The sequence below is a fragment of the Lagopus muta genome, chromosome 17 (assembly GCF_023343835.1).
Source record: "Lagopus muta isolate bLagMut1 chromosome 17, bLagMut1 primary, whole genome shotgun sequence".
Taxonomy (NCBI): Eukaryota; Metazoa; Chordata; class Aves; order Galliformes; family Phasianidae; genus Lagopus; species Lagopus muta.
This window is the reverse complement of record NC_064449.1, coordinates 8,004,262-8,021,823: the sequence shown is the minus strand read 5'-3', so window position 1 is coordinate 8,021,823 and position 17,562 is coordinate 8,004,262. Positions and strand designations below refer to the sequence as shown.

Below are 17,562 nucleotides of genomic sequence, written 5' to 3'. Positions count from 1 at the left end.
AGGATATTAGAATATGTTAATGAGATCTTGGGGAAAAAATGAATATGCTAGTGTATTGCATATGTATGTCTTAACTGCTTAAATGTAGAATTTAAACTCTGAGAGCACACGCTTGATTGTCAAGTCACCTGGTATGTATTGTGAGGAATGAAGGAATGCTGCTTTCTAACACCACAGTGGGGTTGGAGAGCTTTCTTCCTGGATTTCGGATGACAGTTCCCACCCTTCTTGCTGAAAACTCACCATCCTTTCCATCTGAGCCCAGAGACACCTGTTGTGTGCAGAGTCATAGAGCCGTTTGAGTGGGAAGGGACCCCCAAAGAGCATCTGGTCTCACTGCCTGCAGTGCACAGGGGCACCCACAGCTCCATCACCACCTCTTTGGGCACCCTGTGCAGTGCCTCATCGCCCTCAGCGTGAAAACTTCTTCCCTATTCTCAATCTAAATCTTCCCTCTTTAATTTGAAGCCATTTCCCCTTGTCCTGTCACAACCAGCTCTGCTGAAGAGTCTGTCCCCTTCTTTCCTATAGGGGGGCTATAGAGAAGGGAGCAGACTCCGCAGCAGTGTCTGTCTTGTCTTGTGTCCACCATCCCTGACCAGTGCCCTGCAAGCAGCTGGATGTGTGAAATGTTCCTCTTTGGAGGCTTTATTTTATCATGAAGAAAAGGGGAGAAATGGAACTGACAAATGTTTTAAACTTGTACCTGTTCAATAAGGAAAGCTTGAATTTGTGTGGCTGTGATGTGTGGTGATGCTGGAGGGGGGATAGATGCCAATGGGTGATTTTTATTTAAATGTTCCTGCAGCATTTGCATACCAGATGTGATGGCATGGCACTGATTGCTCCCTGTTAGCACAGATACGTTCATGCTGTCACCATTGTGTGATGAAGTGAGCATGAGAAAGTGTGGGAGGGTATGGTTGGGTCCTTGTGTTGTAGTGATGCAGAGGTGGCTGCCGGCACAGGTAACGAGCAAGGGACAGTGAGAGCTGTGCTTTGTGTCATGGAGTGTGGAGCATCAGTTCCTGAGTGTCCCATTGCCCTTTCCCAGCAGGGTAGGACAGAGGGGCAGTGGAGGGCTCTCCATGTCGGCTGCACGCAGTGAGCACGAGGTGTCGGAGATCATCGATGGGCTCTCAGAGCAAGAGGTGAGACCAGGTTCTCCTTCCTCCCCCCCTTCACCCCTAGTTCCGCTCCAAGGAAGCCAAGAGAACGGGAAGAGAGGAGGGCTGGTGCCCTGGCTGGCGTGTGGAGAGGTTTTTCTGTTTCACTTTGTTTTGAATGGGCTGTGCAGCCTGACACTGGGGAATCCTATGGAATGAATGGTTTGTACATGAGCCAGTTGGCCCACGTCTTCTGGGAGTGCTCCATTCATCTTGAAACATCCCCATGACCTTGGCTTCAGTTGGATCTGGTTTCACAAGGGTTCCACTCTCTTGGCACGGAGGCGAGCTGCAGTGAATGGTTTCACTTGGGAGGGGAGAGCCTCCGTCTCCCAGCCATGGCCGAGAACATCAGCTTTCAGCCAGGGCTTTCTGCATTCATCAGAGTCAGTGTTTTGGCCCTGAGCTGTGCCTCTGTCCTCCCATGACGGGATAACACCCCCCAGGGTGTTCAGAGCCGCCAGGTGCCACATGGGCAGTGTCCTTGCCCCCTTCCAGAAAGCTTCCAGCATGATGCTGGCAGTTAGAGGGGACCGGGCCTCCACATGGCCCTGGGTAGGAGGGCTGCTGCTCCCCGTGCCTCTGTTGCTTTGATTCCTCTCCCACTGTGGGCAGGAGCTATTTTCCTTAAGTCAGGCATTTCCACGCGGTATCTTAAAGCCTTTTATTTCAGAATGTAAGATTAATTGCTTGCTAGCTGATGGCAATAGCCTCTTTCAGCATTTCATTTACAATTACCCTAGCAATAAAGCTGCCTAGTGCTTGCTTTTCAGTTCTCCTGTTCCTCCACCTGTCCTTTCCTCTCGAACATCTGTCCCCATGGGTTCCCTCGGGCCCGTGCTGCTGACCAACTGTTCTCTCTGCTTTCCCTGCAGAACCTGGAGAAGCAGATGCGCCAGCTCGCCGTCATCCCACCCATGCTCTACGATGCTGACCAGCAGCGCATTAAATTCATCAACATGAACGGCCTCATGGACGACCCCATGAAGGTCTACAAGGACCGGCAGGTGATGAACATGTGGAGCGAGCAGGAGAAGGAGACCTTCCGGGAAAAGTGAGTGCAGCCCACATCTCGCAGCAGAGCCCCTGCGAGCGGTGAGATGTGACCTGTGCAGCACAGCCTGCTGAGCTGAGCTGCTGTGTGATGGTTGCAGAATCACAAGGTCTCAGAGATGGTGGGTAGTTCCCAGAGGAGCCCAGGGATCCCTCTGTGTGAACAAGGGCAGTCTCACACTCAGTGCCAGGACCTCCCTTCCCTCTCCTGCTCGCAGCAGCTCCTGCTTGCAGCTGAAGTAAAGAATTGCCGAGATGGACCAAAAAAGAGCAAATAAGCAAACCAATTCCAAGCCTATTGTAGAGGAGAGCCCTCACTGCTAATTAACCTTAAAGTGCACCACTCCAAACAGCCCAGGCTTGCACACAAATGACGCAAAGGCTAATTACTTGGTCTTTAATGCAGGGGCCATGCCTGGCTAATGGAGCTGGGAGAACCCACACCCAGCTCGTGCATCCTGCTGTGCACGGTGGTTTCTCTGTCATTACTGTGGGTGATGGGAGCTCAAGGCATAAATAGAGAAGAATTTCTCACAGAACTAATTGAGGGAGATGGGCACTCAGGAGCTATAAACAAGGCCAAAGGATCGCAGCTCTCAGGTAGCTCAGAGCAATTGATAACATGGTCTTGAAAACCCCCTGCTTTGATCAGCCCCCTGGTTCTTGCCATGTACAGCACAGCACATAAGATCTCTGATGTGATTCCACAGCCCAGCTGCTTGTAAAAGCAAAAAAACAAAAAAACATTATTACAATCTTTGTGCTTAGCATTACTGATGTCTCCTTTGTTATCCTCTTATTTATTCACTCACATGTCTTGGGAGATCTCCCTTGGGTGTCTGTGTTATATTTGGATAAGTTTTGCCCTTCAGAACCCTTGAAGGAAGAAAGGCTGCAGCATTTTTTGGGGTAGAGACTGTCCTCTGTTAAGTGCCCAAGCATCGTGCTCTCGTTGCTGTCCTCCACTTCCCCTCGTGCCCCCAACCTCACACTATCACCCACGACCCCCATTCCATGCTGGAATCAGTCCAGCTTGGTGCCCCAGCAGTGACTCTGGTTGAGCTGCTCACTGTGTCCTGCCCACATTCCATTCCACTCCTCCCACTCAGGGCCCATCCTGTCTTCAGGGCATGTTTTGGTGGCCGTGGGGTCGAGCAGAGACAGTTTTTGGGCACTTATGATCCCCCTGCTCTCTGCCATCCTGTGGTGAACATGAGCCTATCAGAGCCCCAGCTCCACTGTTAGGCTAAATATCAGTTTTCCATCTTCCTGGGACGCTGAGCAGCACCAAGTATGTTCCCAAATCAACAGGTCCTTCGGGAGCTGGCCTCCCACCCAGCCAGCAGCTGAGTCAGAGTTGGTGCTTGCACTCACCCTGTCCTTCTGCTCCCGCAGGTTCATGCAGCACCCTAAGAACTTTGGCCTGATTGCCTCCTTTCTGGACAGGAAGGTAAGCCTTCTGCTTTCTCTCCTTGATTTTACATTCTGGTCCTGTTCTGATCAAGGCCACGTGCCTTCTGTGGGACAGGCCATATGGGCAAGTCCTGGGTGGATCCAACCTGGAAGGGTGGAGGTGGACCAGGTGGTAGAAACAGCCGTAGCTTCTCTAGTCCTTGTAGTCACCTCCTTTGCCCATCTCGTGCCACATTTCATCCACGCAGTGTCTGTTCAGGCAGGGAAGCCCTTTGCTTTCAGGACATTGGGCTCAGAGGTCCCTTCAAGCTTAAGTCACTCTGGCTGTGCACGTCTCTGCCTGGGGAGATGGTTTGTAAGAGCTCAACTGTCCAAAGCAGCACTGCGGCAGCAGCCTCGTGGTGCTGGGCATGCTGTGAGGCACCAGGCTCGTTTCAGCCGTTCTCACTTGTTAACGCTGAAAGTGTTGGGACTTGGATGATGCTCACAATCCAGCCTGTGTTCCAAGCTGTAAAATGTCTTCTAATTTTATTTGTACTCGTTTGTAAATCAGGCTGTAATTATGATACAGAACACATCTATTATCCAGTTGGAGAGAGATGCAAAGTATGGCTCAATGCAATGAATTAATAGATTTTTAAATTGCATTAAAAAAAAAAAAAAAGTGATCTTAGCCCTTGGAACAGATGACTGTAAGTTTTTGTGTTCGTGTGTGTGTGTATAATCAGGGCTAGATTAGAAAGGCATCCAATTAACACTTTAAAAGTTACAATCTGTTGCTGCAAATGGTTCTGCTCTGCATAAGGGTGGGGAGAGCGCAGCCCTGTGCCCGGGCACAGAGGGATGTGGGGGTCTGCAGGTTGGTCCTGTTCACACAGCCGCTGAGCCCCTCCGTGGGGATGTAGTTCAGGTGCCCACGCTGTGAGGGGAGGGATTCGTGGGCAGGAGCAGAGTTGCATCCCAGCCATAGCGGCTCCCCAGTGCGCCCAGCCCAGCACTCAGAGCCACGGGAGCTGCAGCTTGATGGGGCTCGGAGGCACTCAGGCAGCGGGGCTCAGCTCAGCAGCTGGAAGTAACGGCTGCTGACAGCCGCGTGGCAGGTTGTGCGCAGCACCGCCGCAACAGAGGGTGACAGGCAGCTCTCCTTGTTCTGCTTTTAGTTGCCACAGTCATCTGGGGTCAGCCCTGCCCCCTGCCCCGGGCTGGCCCCGCGCTCTGCTCCAAGCACAAGGCTCCCGTTGTTCTGCATCCCCGTCTCTGCACTCCTGTGGGAAAGGCCCCGTTTTGTCCCTTGGAAGCGCAGGGCGATGTCCCTCATCCCCCTCGGCCGGCGGGCAGAGCGCTGCTGTGACGCAGGGAAGCTGCTCTGGCTGCAGCCCTTCAGAAGCACTGGATCTGGCGATGGCAGGGGCTGAATGCTGCTGCTGAAAGCCTTCCGCTCCCTGACCTGCCTGTGTCGTTGCAGACGGTGGCAGACTGCGTCCTGTACTACTACCTGACCAAGAAGAATGAGAACTACAAGAATCTCGTGAGGAGGAATTACCGGCGGCGTGGGAAAAGCCAGGTAAGGGCAGAGGAGTGCACGGAAACCTTGTCCCTCAGGAGGTGTGGTGACACGTGTTCTTAGTGCCAGCCTGGGGCTGAGCATCCCCAGCTCTCCTTCCACCTGCAAATGGAGATCACAGTTGTGAGCTGCAGTGGGCTGTGATTGTTTGCGTAGCCTTTCAGAACGTGCTGTTTTCTGGCAGTTGTTTGTGCTCTGGCAGTTGATGTTTGTCTGTCCTCGTGCCAAGGTCACAGTGGCTTGAAAAAGCAAAGCCAAGATGCTGGAAAGAGGGGTTGGAGCAAATGGTGACCATGCGTCAGGAGTTGCGTGGAGCTGACTGGATGAACCTGTGGGTCCCACGGCCTAGGTGTGAAACTCAGCACAGCTGTGCTACCCCAGCTGGGTGAAGTGAGACACTGTCCACCTACTGAGGGGGTGGCACGGGGCATCTCCCTGGATAACGTGGGAATAGGAATGGAAAAACTGTCCTGTCCCATATCACCATGACATAAACAGCTCCTCGTGCTGCATGGCCATAAAAAGCAGCACTTGGATCTAGATCCTGATTGGGAGACAGATAGGTAGCCTTGCTCCAGTTTGATTTCTGCAGCATTAAGACATCAGAATAGTTAGCACATGACGAATGTCATGGATGGGGCCCAATTTTCCCTTCTTTTTTTTTCAGAGACATTAGTGATGGATAAAACCCTATTAGATTATCCAGTCCCTCTCCCAGCAAACCCAGGGTGGTTCCCTCCAGTACATTTTTATAGTGTTTACCAGGGTCTGTTTTGTTAGATCACAGCAACTAGAACATGAGGCCACATTTGTTTCTTGTTAGCAGTGGAGACGTTTAGCACAGCTCCTTCTGCTTTCAATGTTAAGCTGAGCAAGGAACAAGTGTGAAGGGGGAGAGGCGGTCTGCAGGGTCTGTGTCCCGTGGCCGCTGCTACACCAGCAGGTACTGTTCCTGCTTTGGTATTTGAAACCATCCCAAGGTGTCCCTGGCTGCAGGGGTGATTGCCCTTTGTCACAAGTGTGATCCAGCACGGGGAATGAGAATGTTGGGCTGTTGGGGCCAGAGAAGTCAGGACGGCTTGGGAGCATGAGCGTGGGGGGACAGCTGGGGGCAGGCTGTCGGCAGGAAGGGCACTGGGGTTTCTGACCGTCCTCCTGTGCCTTCAGGAGAGGTTGCTCTGTGTTCCCAGTGCCATGTGTGCTTCGTGGTCACTCCTGCTGCTGAGGACATGTGGAAAATTAGGGAAAATTTCTTCTCTGAAAGAGTGGAGAAGTATTGGTGCAGTCTGCCCTGGAAGGCGGTGGGGTGACCATCCCTAAAGGTGTTCATGAACCGTGGGGATGTGGCACTGAGGCATGTGGTCAGTGGGCACGGTGGGGGTGAGCTGACTTGGTGATCATGGAATCATAGAATGGCCTGGGTTGAAAAGGACCACAAAGACCATCTAATTTCAATCCCCTGCTATGTACAGGTTGCCAGCCACCAGACCAGGCTGCCCAGAGCCACGTCCAGCCTGGCCTTGAATGCCTCCAGGGGATGGGGCATCCACAGCCTCCTTGGGCAACCTGTTCCAGTGCGTCACCACCTCTGTGTGATCTTAGAGGTCTTTTGCAACCTTAGCGATTCTGTGGTTCTGTGAGGGCTGAAGTGGTTAAATGCCAGAGGTGAGATGTAATTGATTTATTGCTGGGGAGGGGAGATGGGCATTTCATCAGATGAGAGGAGCAGTGAGGTCAGATACAGTTGTGTTTCCAGTGGCCCTGCACTGTTGCTTTATGCCATTTCTCATGGAGAGGTCGGAGGTGTTATTTGCTTCTGGAGGCTGCGGGGGGCTTGTGAGAAAAGGAGAGATAATTACCAGTAGAAATAACATTCCTCTAGTGTCAAGATGATCATTGTGGCCTACTTATTAAAACATTAAAAAAAAACACAAGAATTCCTTCGTTCCCTGGCTGCTGGTCCCCTGGCAAAGGCTATTCCTCATAAAGCTGCTCCTTGCTGCTAAAAACCTCCTGCCAAAAGTGGGGACTTCACACAGCTCTGCTTCCAGTTTGTCACCAAACACACGGGCTGCCGGTGCGAGGCACGGCCCTGCAGGCACTGAATGGAAGGGGCACACATCCAAGGCATCATTGTGCTCAACGTTCGGCTTCCTGAGATGCAAATGCTTCCAAAAATAATCCTTATTTAACCCTGAAAGGAAGGAATTGGTGCTAAAAGGAATAACTTCCAAGTGCGTAATTTCGCAGTGGGGAAAAAAAAAGTTTGAATTGTGGTATGATGCTCTGATCCCGTGCTCGGTGTATGATAAAAAGCACACATTTTGGTGGTGCTGTCACAAAAGCTGTGCCTGTTCAGGTGTGTTTCCTAGGGGGCTCTGCAGTTGCTCTGCAGGGGGTTTCTGAGCACATCTCACTGCTGACAGCCCCGATTCTGTAGCAGCACACCGGCCCTAAAGCTGCCGATTGCTGCCATGAGCGGGGCTGTTGGGCAAGCTGTTCAGCCCGGCTGTAGCAGCATGAATGCTGTGCTGAAACCGTGCTGGAGGAAAAGGGACTTTGTGTAGTTATCCCTTGTGGGGAGCACCGTTCCCTTTCTGGAATAAATCAGCACCAGGCATGGCCAAAACACTGGGTCGTGCTGAGCTCTCAAAACTCTGCGGGAATGACATCTGTCCTGAAACAACTCCCCAGTTCTTCTCGATTTGGGGTTTTTGGAGGGGATGGGTCTGGCTCATTCTGGTCCTGGATGTGCAGGTTTGGAGGTGGCTGGAGCCCTGCTGTGTCCTCTTGGGGATGTCACAGAATCACTGAAGTTGCAAAAGACCTCTAAGATCACCAAGTAAAACTCCAACCCGCCCCCACTGTGCCCACCAACCACATCCCTCAGTGCCACATCCCTGTGGTTCCTGAACAGTTCTGGGGACACTGATCCCACCAGCTCCCTGGGCAGCCTATGCCAATGCATTACTGCTCTTTCTGAAAATTAACTTTTCTTAATATTCAACCTGCCCCCCCCCCCCCCCCCCCCCCCCCAGAACATGAACTGCGGTCAGTCTGCTGCTGGGCTGTCTCAGGAGTGGCAGTAGAGGCTCTTCCTGTCCGTGTTCCCTTTGCTCCTGAACCCCATTCCTGGTGATGCCCCATGAGGTGCACTGTACGCCCGGTGCAGCCCCATCACAGCTTTCCCTTAGCCCTGCCACCCTCCAGGCAGCTCAATGGGCGAACACAGTGGAAACTTACATTCCTGAAATCCCAGCTGCAGTTTTGGGGGTGATTACATGAGAACTCTGTTGGCCATATTTGGGAAAACCGAAGGATGCGTTGCTGTGGGAAGATTGCTGCTCAGGTCCCCACAGCTGCCACACAAGGACAGCAGTGAGAATTTGGGATTGGCACCAGCTGGTGGGATGTGGCCACTCTCCTTTGTGGTGGCACCAGCATGGAATACCAGCTGCTGATCTGAATTACATCTTGGTGGTAATTTAAGTCATGTAACAGTGAGGTGACCCCCCCGGCTCACCCCACGCTCAGACCAGTGTTCCTGCAGCAGCAGGTTGGTGCAGCCCTGAGGCGAGTGTCCCATGCTTATGTGAGTAGTGATGGGGTCGGGACCACTGCTCTGCATGGGGATGGCATCCTCCTGGTGGGGCTTGGGTAGGAACAGATTTGGGATGAGCTGTTTTAATGACAGTTTTTGACTGAGAGCTGTGAGCCCATCCCCTGTTTTAGGGAGCCAAGTGGGGGGGGTCACTGCGCATCCAGGAAGTGGAGCCTGGCAGTGGGGCAGAGCATGGCATGCAGACCACAGAGAGGAGGAAACATGTGTTCCCTGCCTGGAGCAAGTGGGGCTCCTCTCCACCACTTCCAAATGCTGTGCATTCATCCCCTCGGGTCATTTTCCCTTTGCAAGCAGTCAAATCACTTCTCAAAAAACTCAGCAGTGACCCAGAAAAGAAACATTTCCACTTATGGAAAAGCCCTCGGTGATGTTAAGGAGGGATTGCGTGAGCAGGATCCTGTACAATTGCTTCCGTGCTTGGGTGAGATCACTGTGCCATAGGAGGGTGTCCACCAGGCCCCACGTATCAGTGCCTGCTGGGCTTGGCTGTGCCAAGAGGCTCCCAGCCATAGAACCATGGAATCCTTATGGTTGGAAAAGACCTCTGAGGTCATCGTGTCCAGGCATCAGTCCATCAGCATGGTGCCAAGGGCCTACCAGCTGCACTCCTCCATTGTCACTGTGCCCCAGTGCTGTCCTGTGGTTACCCAGTGGAGAAGCAGCATGGCCATGGGGCAGCCCTGTGCTCCCTGCTGAGCTCCCTAACATTTCCCTTATCAGATGTGAGCCTGTCCTCCCATTTCTTGTTCACTTCCCCAGCCAACAACATCCAACCCAACGCTGGGCCGTGAGCGATCAAAGTGGTGCAGCCAGCAGACATTCCTCTTGCCCTCCTTGTTTTGGCAGCGGCTTGTTTGGATTTGTGGTTTCTCCCAGGAGCAGAGGGTGCTAAATGTGACCATGAGAAGCCTGGCTCTGTGGCAGTGGGTGGCAGCAGGGGCTGAGGCGTTCCAGACCAGTGCATCAGAGGCTTCGGGCTCTGGGAGCCACTTACATGATGCGTATATACGTATTTGTGATACATATATGTGTATTCATAACCCCTCCTGCCTGTGCTCTGCATCCAGTGTGAAAGCGGGTGGAAGGAGGCACGTGGTAAGCCAGCCCCAGGCCTTTGCCTTATCTTGAGCTGGTTTTAATTTGCAGCTCTCTGATTGTGTGTGGTGACCTCGGCCCCAGCTCCCCTGGAGAATGTTGTAAATGCCACGAATCTGAAGTCACCCATGGGAGAAGGGAGTCAGCAGTGCCCCAAACATGGCAGAGGCACAGCCAGGGGTCTGCAGAGGGGAGGGGGCTGGGGGCAGCTCTGCCCAAAGCGTCTGTAGTGACATGGTCACCGCTGGGAACATGTTGAGTGCAGAGCTCGTGGCTGTGGTGCTGGGGTATGCTTGTGGGTAAGGGACTGGTGTGTCCAGCTCTCAGTGTGCCGGGCAGTGCAGGGTGGGGGCTCGCTCCTTTCAGCTGGAGGAGCAGATGAGAGGTGGTTTTTCATAGAATCATTGAGGTTGGAAAAGATCCCCAAGTCCGTCTCCAGCCCACCCCCACCGTGCCCGCTCAGCACATCCCTTAGTGCCACATCTATGTGGTTCTGGGGCACCCCAAGGGATGGCGAACCCCCCCAACCTCCCTGGGCAGCCTGTTGCCTTCGGTAGGAGCCCAGGGCGTGGTGATGGTGGTGATGGAGGGGATGTGATCCAGCTGCCAAGTGGCATCCCATGAGCAGGAAATCCAGTGCTGGGGCAAGAGTTCCTCTGAAAACTCTCCCATCCCTGTCCCCATCCCAGCAGGATGGGGCTGGGGGCTGGCTCAGGGTGGATGTCCCCAAGGACCCCCATGGCGTCAGAGGAGAGCGGCGCCCTGGGCACGGGGCTGGGCCCGGTGGAGAGTTCTGGGCTGTGCTGTGGGCAGTGAGGTGTCCGCGTGGCTCCGCTCGCCTGCTGCAGCCCGGTGTGTGTGTGTCACCATGGAGGGGACGGGGAAGGCAGGAGCAGTTGGTTCTCTGGAGGTTTGGGAGTTTGCAAAATAAATAGCCCTGCGCTGTAGGTTAAAGCTTGGCATCCTCACGGATTAATCATGCCGGCTGCAGCCAGCGCTGAGAGCCCTGGTGACGAGAGCTGTGGTTTATAGATGATGATTCATCGACTCGACTTAGAGCGACCACGTTATTCCAGCAGATTGCAAAATCATAAGAGGAATGTTGTGGTTAGTTTACGGCTTAACTATGCAAATCGTCAGGAAGCCTTCGGAGCCGGAGAACGTAAGGCACAGCGAGCCCGGATGGCTGGGCGCTGAGCGGGGGCCCGCGGCCGGTGGTGGGGCTGGCGGGGAGCGGCCGTGAGCGTGAGCCGGGTGCTGGGGAGGTGAGTGCTGGGGACTGGGGCGCAATGGGGCTGACGGCAGCACGGCGGCCCTGGCTGGATCCGTATGGCTCTGTCACAGTGCTGTGGGGCTGGGGAGGGTGAAGGTGCGGAGCGGCGTCCCACATCCTCCCACCGAGGGAGGAAGCAGAATGGGAGGAGCCGCACCTCTTCCTCGCTGCTGCTTGTTCCCAGCCAGACCCAGGGCGCTGCAACCTGGGGGGCGGTGAGCAGTGCTGCGAGTTGGTCCGTTCTCAGCTTCGGTGTCTTCGGACCTACCTGGAAGCGGGTGTCCCCTGGATGCGATGTGCCAGGCAGGCAGGGCGAGACGATGTGGGCAGCCGTCCTTGTGTCGTTGCGTGGGGCGGATCGGTGGGGCTGCGTGGGGGCTCCCAGCGGGGCTGGCACCGCTCTGCTCCTCCCACTGCTGTGGGGTCGGAGGTGAGCAGATGTTTGGCATTATGGAGCAGCAGTGAAGGAGGCCGCGTGGCTCTGCGGGTTCGGAGTGGGACTGGGCTCTCGCTTGCACGTACAGCATGCAATTTGTCCCGGGGCCTTTTTAAATAAACAGGATGTGTTGGCAGCAAAACCAAACAGCGCGATGCTGGGGAGGAAGGGCGGGCGGCAACAAGAACGCTTGGCCTGGGAGGGAGGGATGGAAGGGATGGCCCTGCTTGCTGCCACCAGCCTCTTCCTTGGCCTTGAGCGTGTCCCTTTGCCCCCTGGGTGCCTCTGCCTGGGGCCATGGGACTGTGCTTGAAGGGAGGCTCCATCGAGCAGTTTTGTTGCTGGCCCGCAGCTCATCCCACGGCCAACCCACCTGCCGGCCCGCCTCAAAGTGGGGCAGCGTGAATCAGAAGGCAGCATGGGCTGGTAATTGGGGAAGCATTTCCTGGCCCGTCACGCTTTGGGATGGCGTCCCATCCCTTGAATCATCCCGAGCTGGGCCACAGCCAGGGCTAAGAATAGGCGCTGTGCACCATGGGCAGCCTGAGGACGGCCGCCTTGGGGCAAGGGGCTGGCTCCCAGCTGTCACCTCCCTGTGCCCAGTGTCGGTCCCAGTGGCTTCGGGGCTGAGTTTTGGGCATGCAGCACTGGGGCTGGGTGGCCTCTGGTGTTTCTGTCCCCACGCAGTCCTGGCATTGAGCACCATGCCCCAGCTGGAGCAGGGCAAGCACTAGAGGGCATCCTTGGATTAAGATGCTCTCTGCAGTGGGAGAAGCGCTGGTTGGTGTCCCACCACCTTGGCTTAAGACCTCCGCAGAACAAGCCTGGAGTCTGCTGGCCCTCCTCTCCAAAACAAAACACTCTTGAAGAAGGGGTGGAAGCACTACAGAACTAACGTGGACACCGCTCCCCTGCTGCAGCACATGGGGAAGGGCAGAAGCATGGGAGGCGATGGCTGGGACACAGCCTCCTCCTCACGCTCCCACGCAGCCTGGCTCTGGGCAGGTCCCTGCCATCACCGGCAGCTCCTCCTGGGGCTGAACCCATGTGGGGTTCACTGCTGCCTGCAGTGTGACTCAGGGGGTCAGGGAGTTCAGGGCAGTGCGTGTTGGGCCATGCCCCTTGCTCCTCTGCAGCCGGACTCCAACTCACAGCCAGGCTCCCACCAGGTGCCCACTGCTTCTCTGCGGAGTTTGGGACTGGCATACCGGTTCTGACACTGGTGCTGGACCACCTGCTGGGTTTGATCCTTTAAGGCCTCAATCCCAACCTAATCCTGGTGTTGCTGGCTGCATAAACTAGGAGCAGGATAGCTGAATAAATCATTTCCGCCTCTAATTTTCTTTTTCTCTGAAATTCCTCTCGTTTGCTGGTCACCAATGGGAAGGGAGGTCAGGGGAACTGGGCCTCCCCAGCATCCTCCTTCCTGCAGCTGTAGAAACAAAATCTGGGAACACCACAACCACCGCATCCCTCCCTGGTGTCACCATGTGCTCAGCCCCTGTGCTTTGCTCTGCCCCCCAAAGGGCACAGAAGGGCTGCTGCACTGTCTGCCATGGGAGCCAGAGCATGGCATGGCCACAGCTGACCCCACAGCCCCTTAATGCCCCCAAAATGCTTTCAGCCCTGCTGCGGATGGGCACCCCACAGCACGTTTTCCTCCTGGCCACTGCCCCCTGGTGTAGTTTGGCCACAGTTGTTTGGGTTGGCCCAGGTGCTGCCGTGTGTCTGGCCCTGCACTGAGAGTTTGTTTTGTTTTATGTGCCTTGTTTTGCAGCAACAGCAGCAAATGCCCCGGAGCAGCCAAGAAGAGAAAGATGAAAAAGAGAAAGAAAAGGAGAAGGAGGGAGACAAGGAGGAAGACAAACAGGAAACAGAAAATGACAAAGAAGAACTGACAAAGTAAGTGAAGCCTTCCCAAGGTCCCCGCTGCCTGCAGATCCCAGGGTGTGGGAGCTCCCAGCTCCTTCCCAGCAGTGCTGGGATGTGGGATGGAGTGTGGGATGGGATGCAGCGGTGGGACGTGAGGTGGGACACGGGGTGGGATGCAGCAGTAGGATGCAGGGCAGGATGCGGTCCAGGGCTGCCTGACGCCATACAGGACTGCGTGTGCTCACCTCCTCCTCTGCAAGGAGGGAAGGAAGGGGAGCGCCTGCCCTCCTGTTCGTTCTCATCCCTGCTGCTCCCAAACATCTCTCTGATGTACTTTTATTTTTAAACCTGCTCAACCCGCACAGCCGCCCTGTTCCTCGGGCTTGTTTTGCTGTTGTGAGAGCCTCCCCGCGCCGCTGGAGCTGGCTGAGCGCAGCCGAGCGCGGCGCTTCACCTTTAGTGTTATTGATGTCAACGTGAGAGCTTCCAGAGTGAGGGATGGGAGCGGTTTTATGGCTGCACCCGCCCCGCTGTCTGACACAGTCATAACTAACAGGGAGCGCCGGAGCTGCGGCGGGGAGAGGCTGGCACGCGGGCTGCTAGCGCTCTGTAATGGGCTTAATGCTTGCTTTAAAGGAACATCTGGCTTCATTATATCCAGGCTGCTGAGACATTTACCAGCAGGTCCTTTTCAGGAAGATAAATGAGGAGGAGGCAGTGATGAATTTGAATGGCCTGGTATTAAACCTGTCTCTGTCAGGTCCCTGCGTGCACGCGGTGGTGGAGCTGCAGCCAGCTGCAGAACGACCCCCGCACCAACAACCCCAAATTAGGCAGGAAGAGGGTCTGCGTGTGCAAAGAATGCTGACCCGCCCCTCCAAAAGCTCCCCGAGCACGTGCAGGGAGACGGTTGTGTGACCTAAAACCGATGCCAGCCCAACGGTGATTTCTTCTCTCCCTGGTTTTGCAGGGACAAAAACGACGACACGTCCGGGGAAGACAACGATGAGAAGGAAGCCGTCACCTCCAAAGGCCGCAAAACCGCCAACAGCCAGGGCCGGCGCAAGGGCCGCATCACCCGCTCCATGGCCAACGAAGCCAACAGCGAGGAGGCGGCCACGCCGCAGCAGAGCGCTGAGCTGGGTGCGTAGCTGGGGGAGCGGGGGGCACGTGGTGTGCTGTGCTGACCAGCAGCAGTGTGTGCCAGGAGCCAGCGCCCTGGCTTTGCGCTCAGAGCAGCATTTCCCTGCTCGGTTCCCTGATCTCCCCTTGTTTGTCCCCAGTGCTCTTCTGCCCCATCCGACGGCCGCTCGGGGTAGGCAGGAATTGTAGCGTCCGTAGCCCCGTTCGTGTGCATCTGCCTCTGGCATTTGCAGCCCTGATAGTGGTTACCCGTGGAAACTGACTTAGAGCAGCAAATAAATGAAGGAATTTGGCTGATTTTCCAGTGTTTTGTACTCCGTCAAGTACAAAATTATGACCGCACCACCTAAGGCAAGTGAAAATAAAGCAGGGTGACTCCTCTCGGTTTCCTTTCCCCGCGGTTCCTTGCTCGCTCTGTTCCATGTGCTATAAATCACCCGGAGGTGTTTCGCTCCCTGTTCTCTGCTGACAACTGGCTGAAGCCTGATGGCGGGCGCTGCTCTCGTACCGCTGATATAAATAGTGCTGTACACAGTGGAGCCCTGTGCTCCGTCTCAAACTTGTTCAGCAGTGCTGCAGAGAAGCAGCAGATAACGCCAGTAACTCAGATGGGATTTTTCATCCTGGTATCCCAGAGCTGAGTGAGCAGGGAGGAAAGGCTTCAGACCATGTTTGATTGAGAAAAGGAAATGGACGGATTTCAGTGGCAGATCTGAGCAATTGGTTACCCTTTTTGTCTCCAATCGTGCTTTAATTTAGGTTGGCGAAGGAAGTTATTGCATTCTAAATACTGATTGAACATTAAAAAACAACACAAAACCATACTGTGGTTTAACTGCAGCATGCCGGAGCTCCCAGTAGGCATCTGTTACATAACTGCACAACCTCAGTAAATATCGTTAATCAAAGCAAGCGGGCCATCGCTCTGACGGCTCCTTGCCGTGCAGTCACAGTCATCTCAGAGTTGAGCCTTGTGACACACGGCTTCAGGTAAATGAGAGAGCACTGGGGACACTCAGCTTCAAGGAAGTGAGAGATGCAGCCCCGCCTGGTCCCAGGGAGGGCATAGCTGGGAGGTCTCCATTTCCCTGAGCTATGGAGCTGGAGGAAGTGCCCTGCTCGGGTGGCACCTGCAGCTGTGCCCCACAGCCTGGGGAGGGAATCCCTCCATCTCAGGCACTGATGCATCCTCCTGCCAGGTTCAGGCCCTGGAAGGTGCTCCCTTCCTTGTCCATATCCTCCAGTCTAACCTACCGGCCTGTTTTCCATTCTAAAAGGACACTGTCAAAACATCTCTCATCACTGTTGAAATAATGCTTCGCCTGTTGTTTAAAGTAATAACCCATTGGCAGCCCAAACCGGAAATCTGTTTCCTTACCGCGTTGTTTTTTTTGCCTCTGACTCACAGCCTGGCTTGTTATTGTAGGGTTTGCTCTCGTGCCAGGCTGCCAGTGGGACGGGTGTGCAGTGCTGCACACAGCACCCTGGGGTCCCCACACCGGGTGTGGGGTGGTGACAGCCATCCCTGCTCTCCCTGATGCCCTCTACTACTGCACATCCCTGGGTCGGTCCCCCCCAGATGAGGCTCTGGGATGTCCCAAAGCGCAGTGACAGGGTTGCTGTCCCCAGCAGCCACTGTCAGCAGGGCTCCCTTGGCAGATGCAGTTGATGTGCCCGAGTCACCAAGGTGACGCTGTTTCTCCGTCTCTGCTGAGGGTGATGGTCCCACCCCACGTCTGCCACCTCCAAAGCACGCAGCCGGTGTCGGCTCCAGCTTAGGTACCTGTTGTTGGCGGGCCAGAGAGCGTGGCACCCGTTCAGCAGGAAATATGGTGCCTCCCTCGAGCCATCTGGCCGTGCTTCTAGCCCCAAAGAAACCAAAGCGGAGCCGTGCGTCACTGCGCTGCATCCCGGGAGGGTGCTGCACGTGGGCTGCGGTGCCCCTCCTGCGGGAGGGCCGGGGGCACGGCGTCTGCGGGTGGGTTTGGGATGCGGTGCCCACCGCATCAGTTTGAGATGTCTGTGTGGTTTGGTTTGGAACGGGTTGTGTGGGGCGGATTTGGGATGTGGTGCCCATGGGCTCGCTCAGCCCATCCTGCTGACTGCTCTCCTTCCTCTCCCAGCCTCTCTGGAGATGAATGAAAGCTCTCGCTGGACTGAAGAGGAGATGGAAACGGCAAAGAAGGGTAAGAAGCCACTTTCTTTCTTCCTTGCATGGTGCTGACGGGTTGGGGGGAAGCGAGAGGGGTGTCAGGTTGTGCCGTGTGGGCCCGAGGAGCTGTTTAGATCCCTGGGATGGCAGCATGGGCGCAAGGAGGACGCCTCACTGGATGTTCCAGGTGTGCACGGTGCCAGGCTCAGTTCTGCACCTCTCCAAAGCTCCATCCTTGTGGTGACAAGCCCTGGCGCAGGCACTCAGCATTCCTGAGCTGATTCAAACCTTTGCTGAGGCCATCTCTAGAAGTGCTGTGCATGACACCTCCCTGCCTGCACTTCTCCTTGCAGTAACGGTGCTCGCCATTCTCTTGGCCCAACTCCCGTCCTGTTGCTCTGCTGCCGAGTTGCCAGCTGTGCGTCCTGCCTGCCTCACTGCTGCTCCTCCTTGTCCAGGAGGGCTGTAAGCGCAAAATTGAAATGGAAATGAGTGCTGTTTGGGAAGTGCACCTGCTCCAGGGATGCTGGTGGCACGTTCCAGAGCTCCCAGGTGCTGGTGGAGCTGCGCAGTTGGATTCCTTTGCCTCTGAATGTCCCAAAGCGCTTGGCTCACTTGCCTTAAACCATTCCAGCCCTCTTTGCAGCCCAGTGCCAATCCTGTGTGTTGCTGCACGCTGCTCTCCATAGATGCAGACTTAATGGATAGACGTTAATCAGGCAGCGTGGCCCGGTGCCAGGCGTGGGGTGAGCAGGTGCCGGGAGGGGAGCGCT

At 55.3% G+C, this 17,562-nt stretch overlaps 1 protein-coding gene across 11 annotated transcripts in view; it reads left to right on the top strand.

Moving 5' to 3' along the window:
• The window catches only part of NCOR2 (nuclear receptor corepressor 2), a 163,778-nt gene that overhangs the window by 102,213 nt on the left and 44,003 nt on the right, over nt 1-17,562 (top strand). For 8 of the 11 annotated variants that reach the window (XM_048964373.1, XM_048964368.1, XM_048964372.1 and 5 more), the window contains exons 11-17: nt 1,055-1,151; nt 2,042-2,220; nt 3,615-3,669; nt 5,098-5,196; nt 13,400-13,524; nt 14,465-14,637; nt 16,761-16,823. In XM_048964373.1, the coding sequence (XP_048820330.1) occupies nt 1,055-1,151; nt 2,042-2,220; nt 3,615-3,669; nt 5,098-5,196; nt 13,400-13,524; nt 14,465-14,637; nt 16,761-16,823 (791 nt within the window). The remainder of the gene's footprint in view (nt 1-1,054; nt 1,152-2,041; nt 2,221-3,614; nt 3,670-5,097; nt 5,197-13,399; nt 13,525-14,464; nt 14,638-16,760; nt 16,824-17,562) is intronic. The other 3 variants (XM_048964374.1, XM_048964369.1, XM_048964366.1) reach the window with 1 other exon arrangement.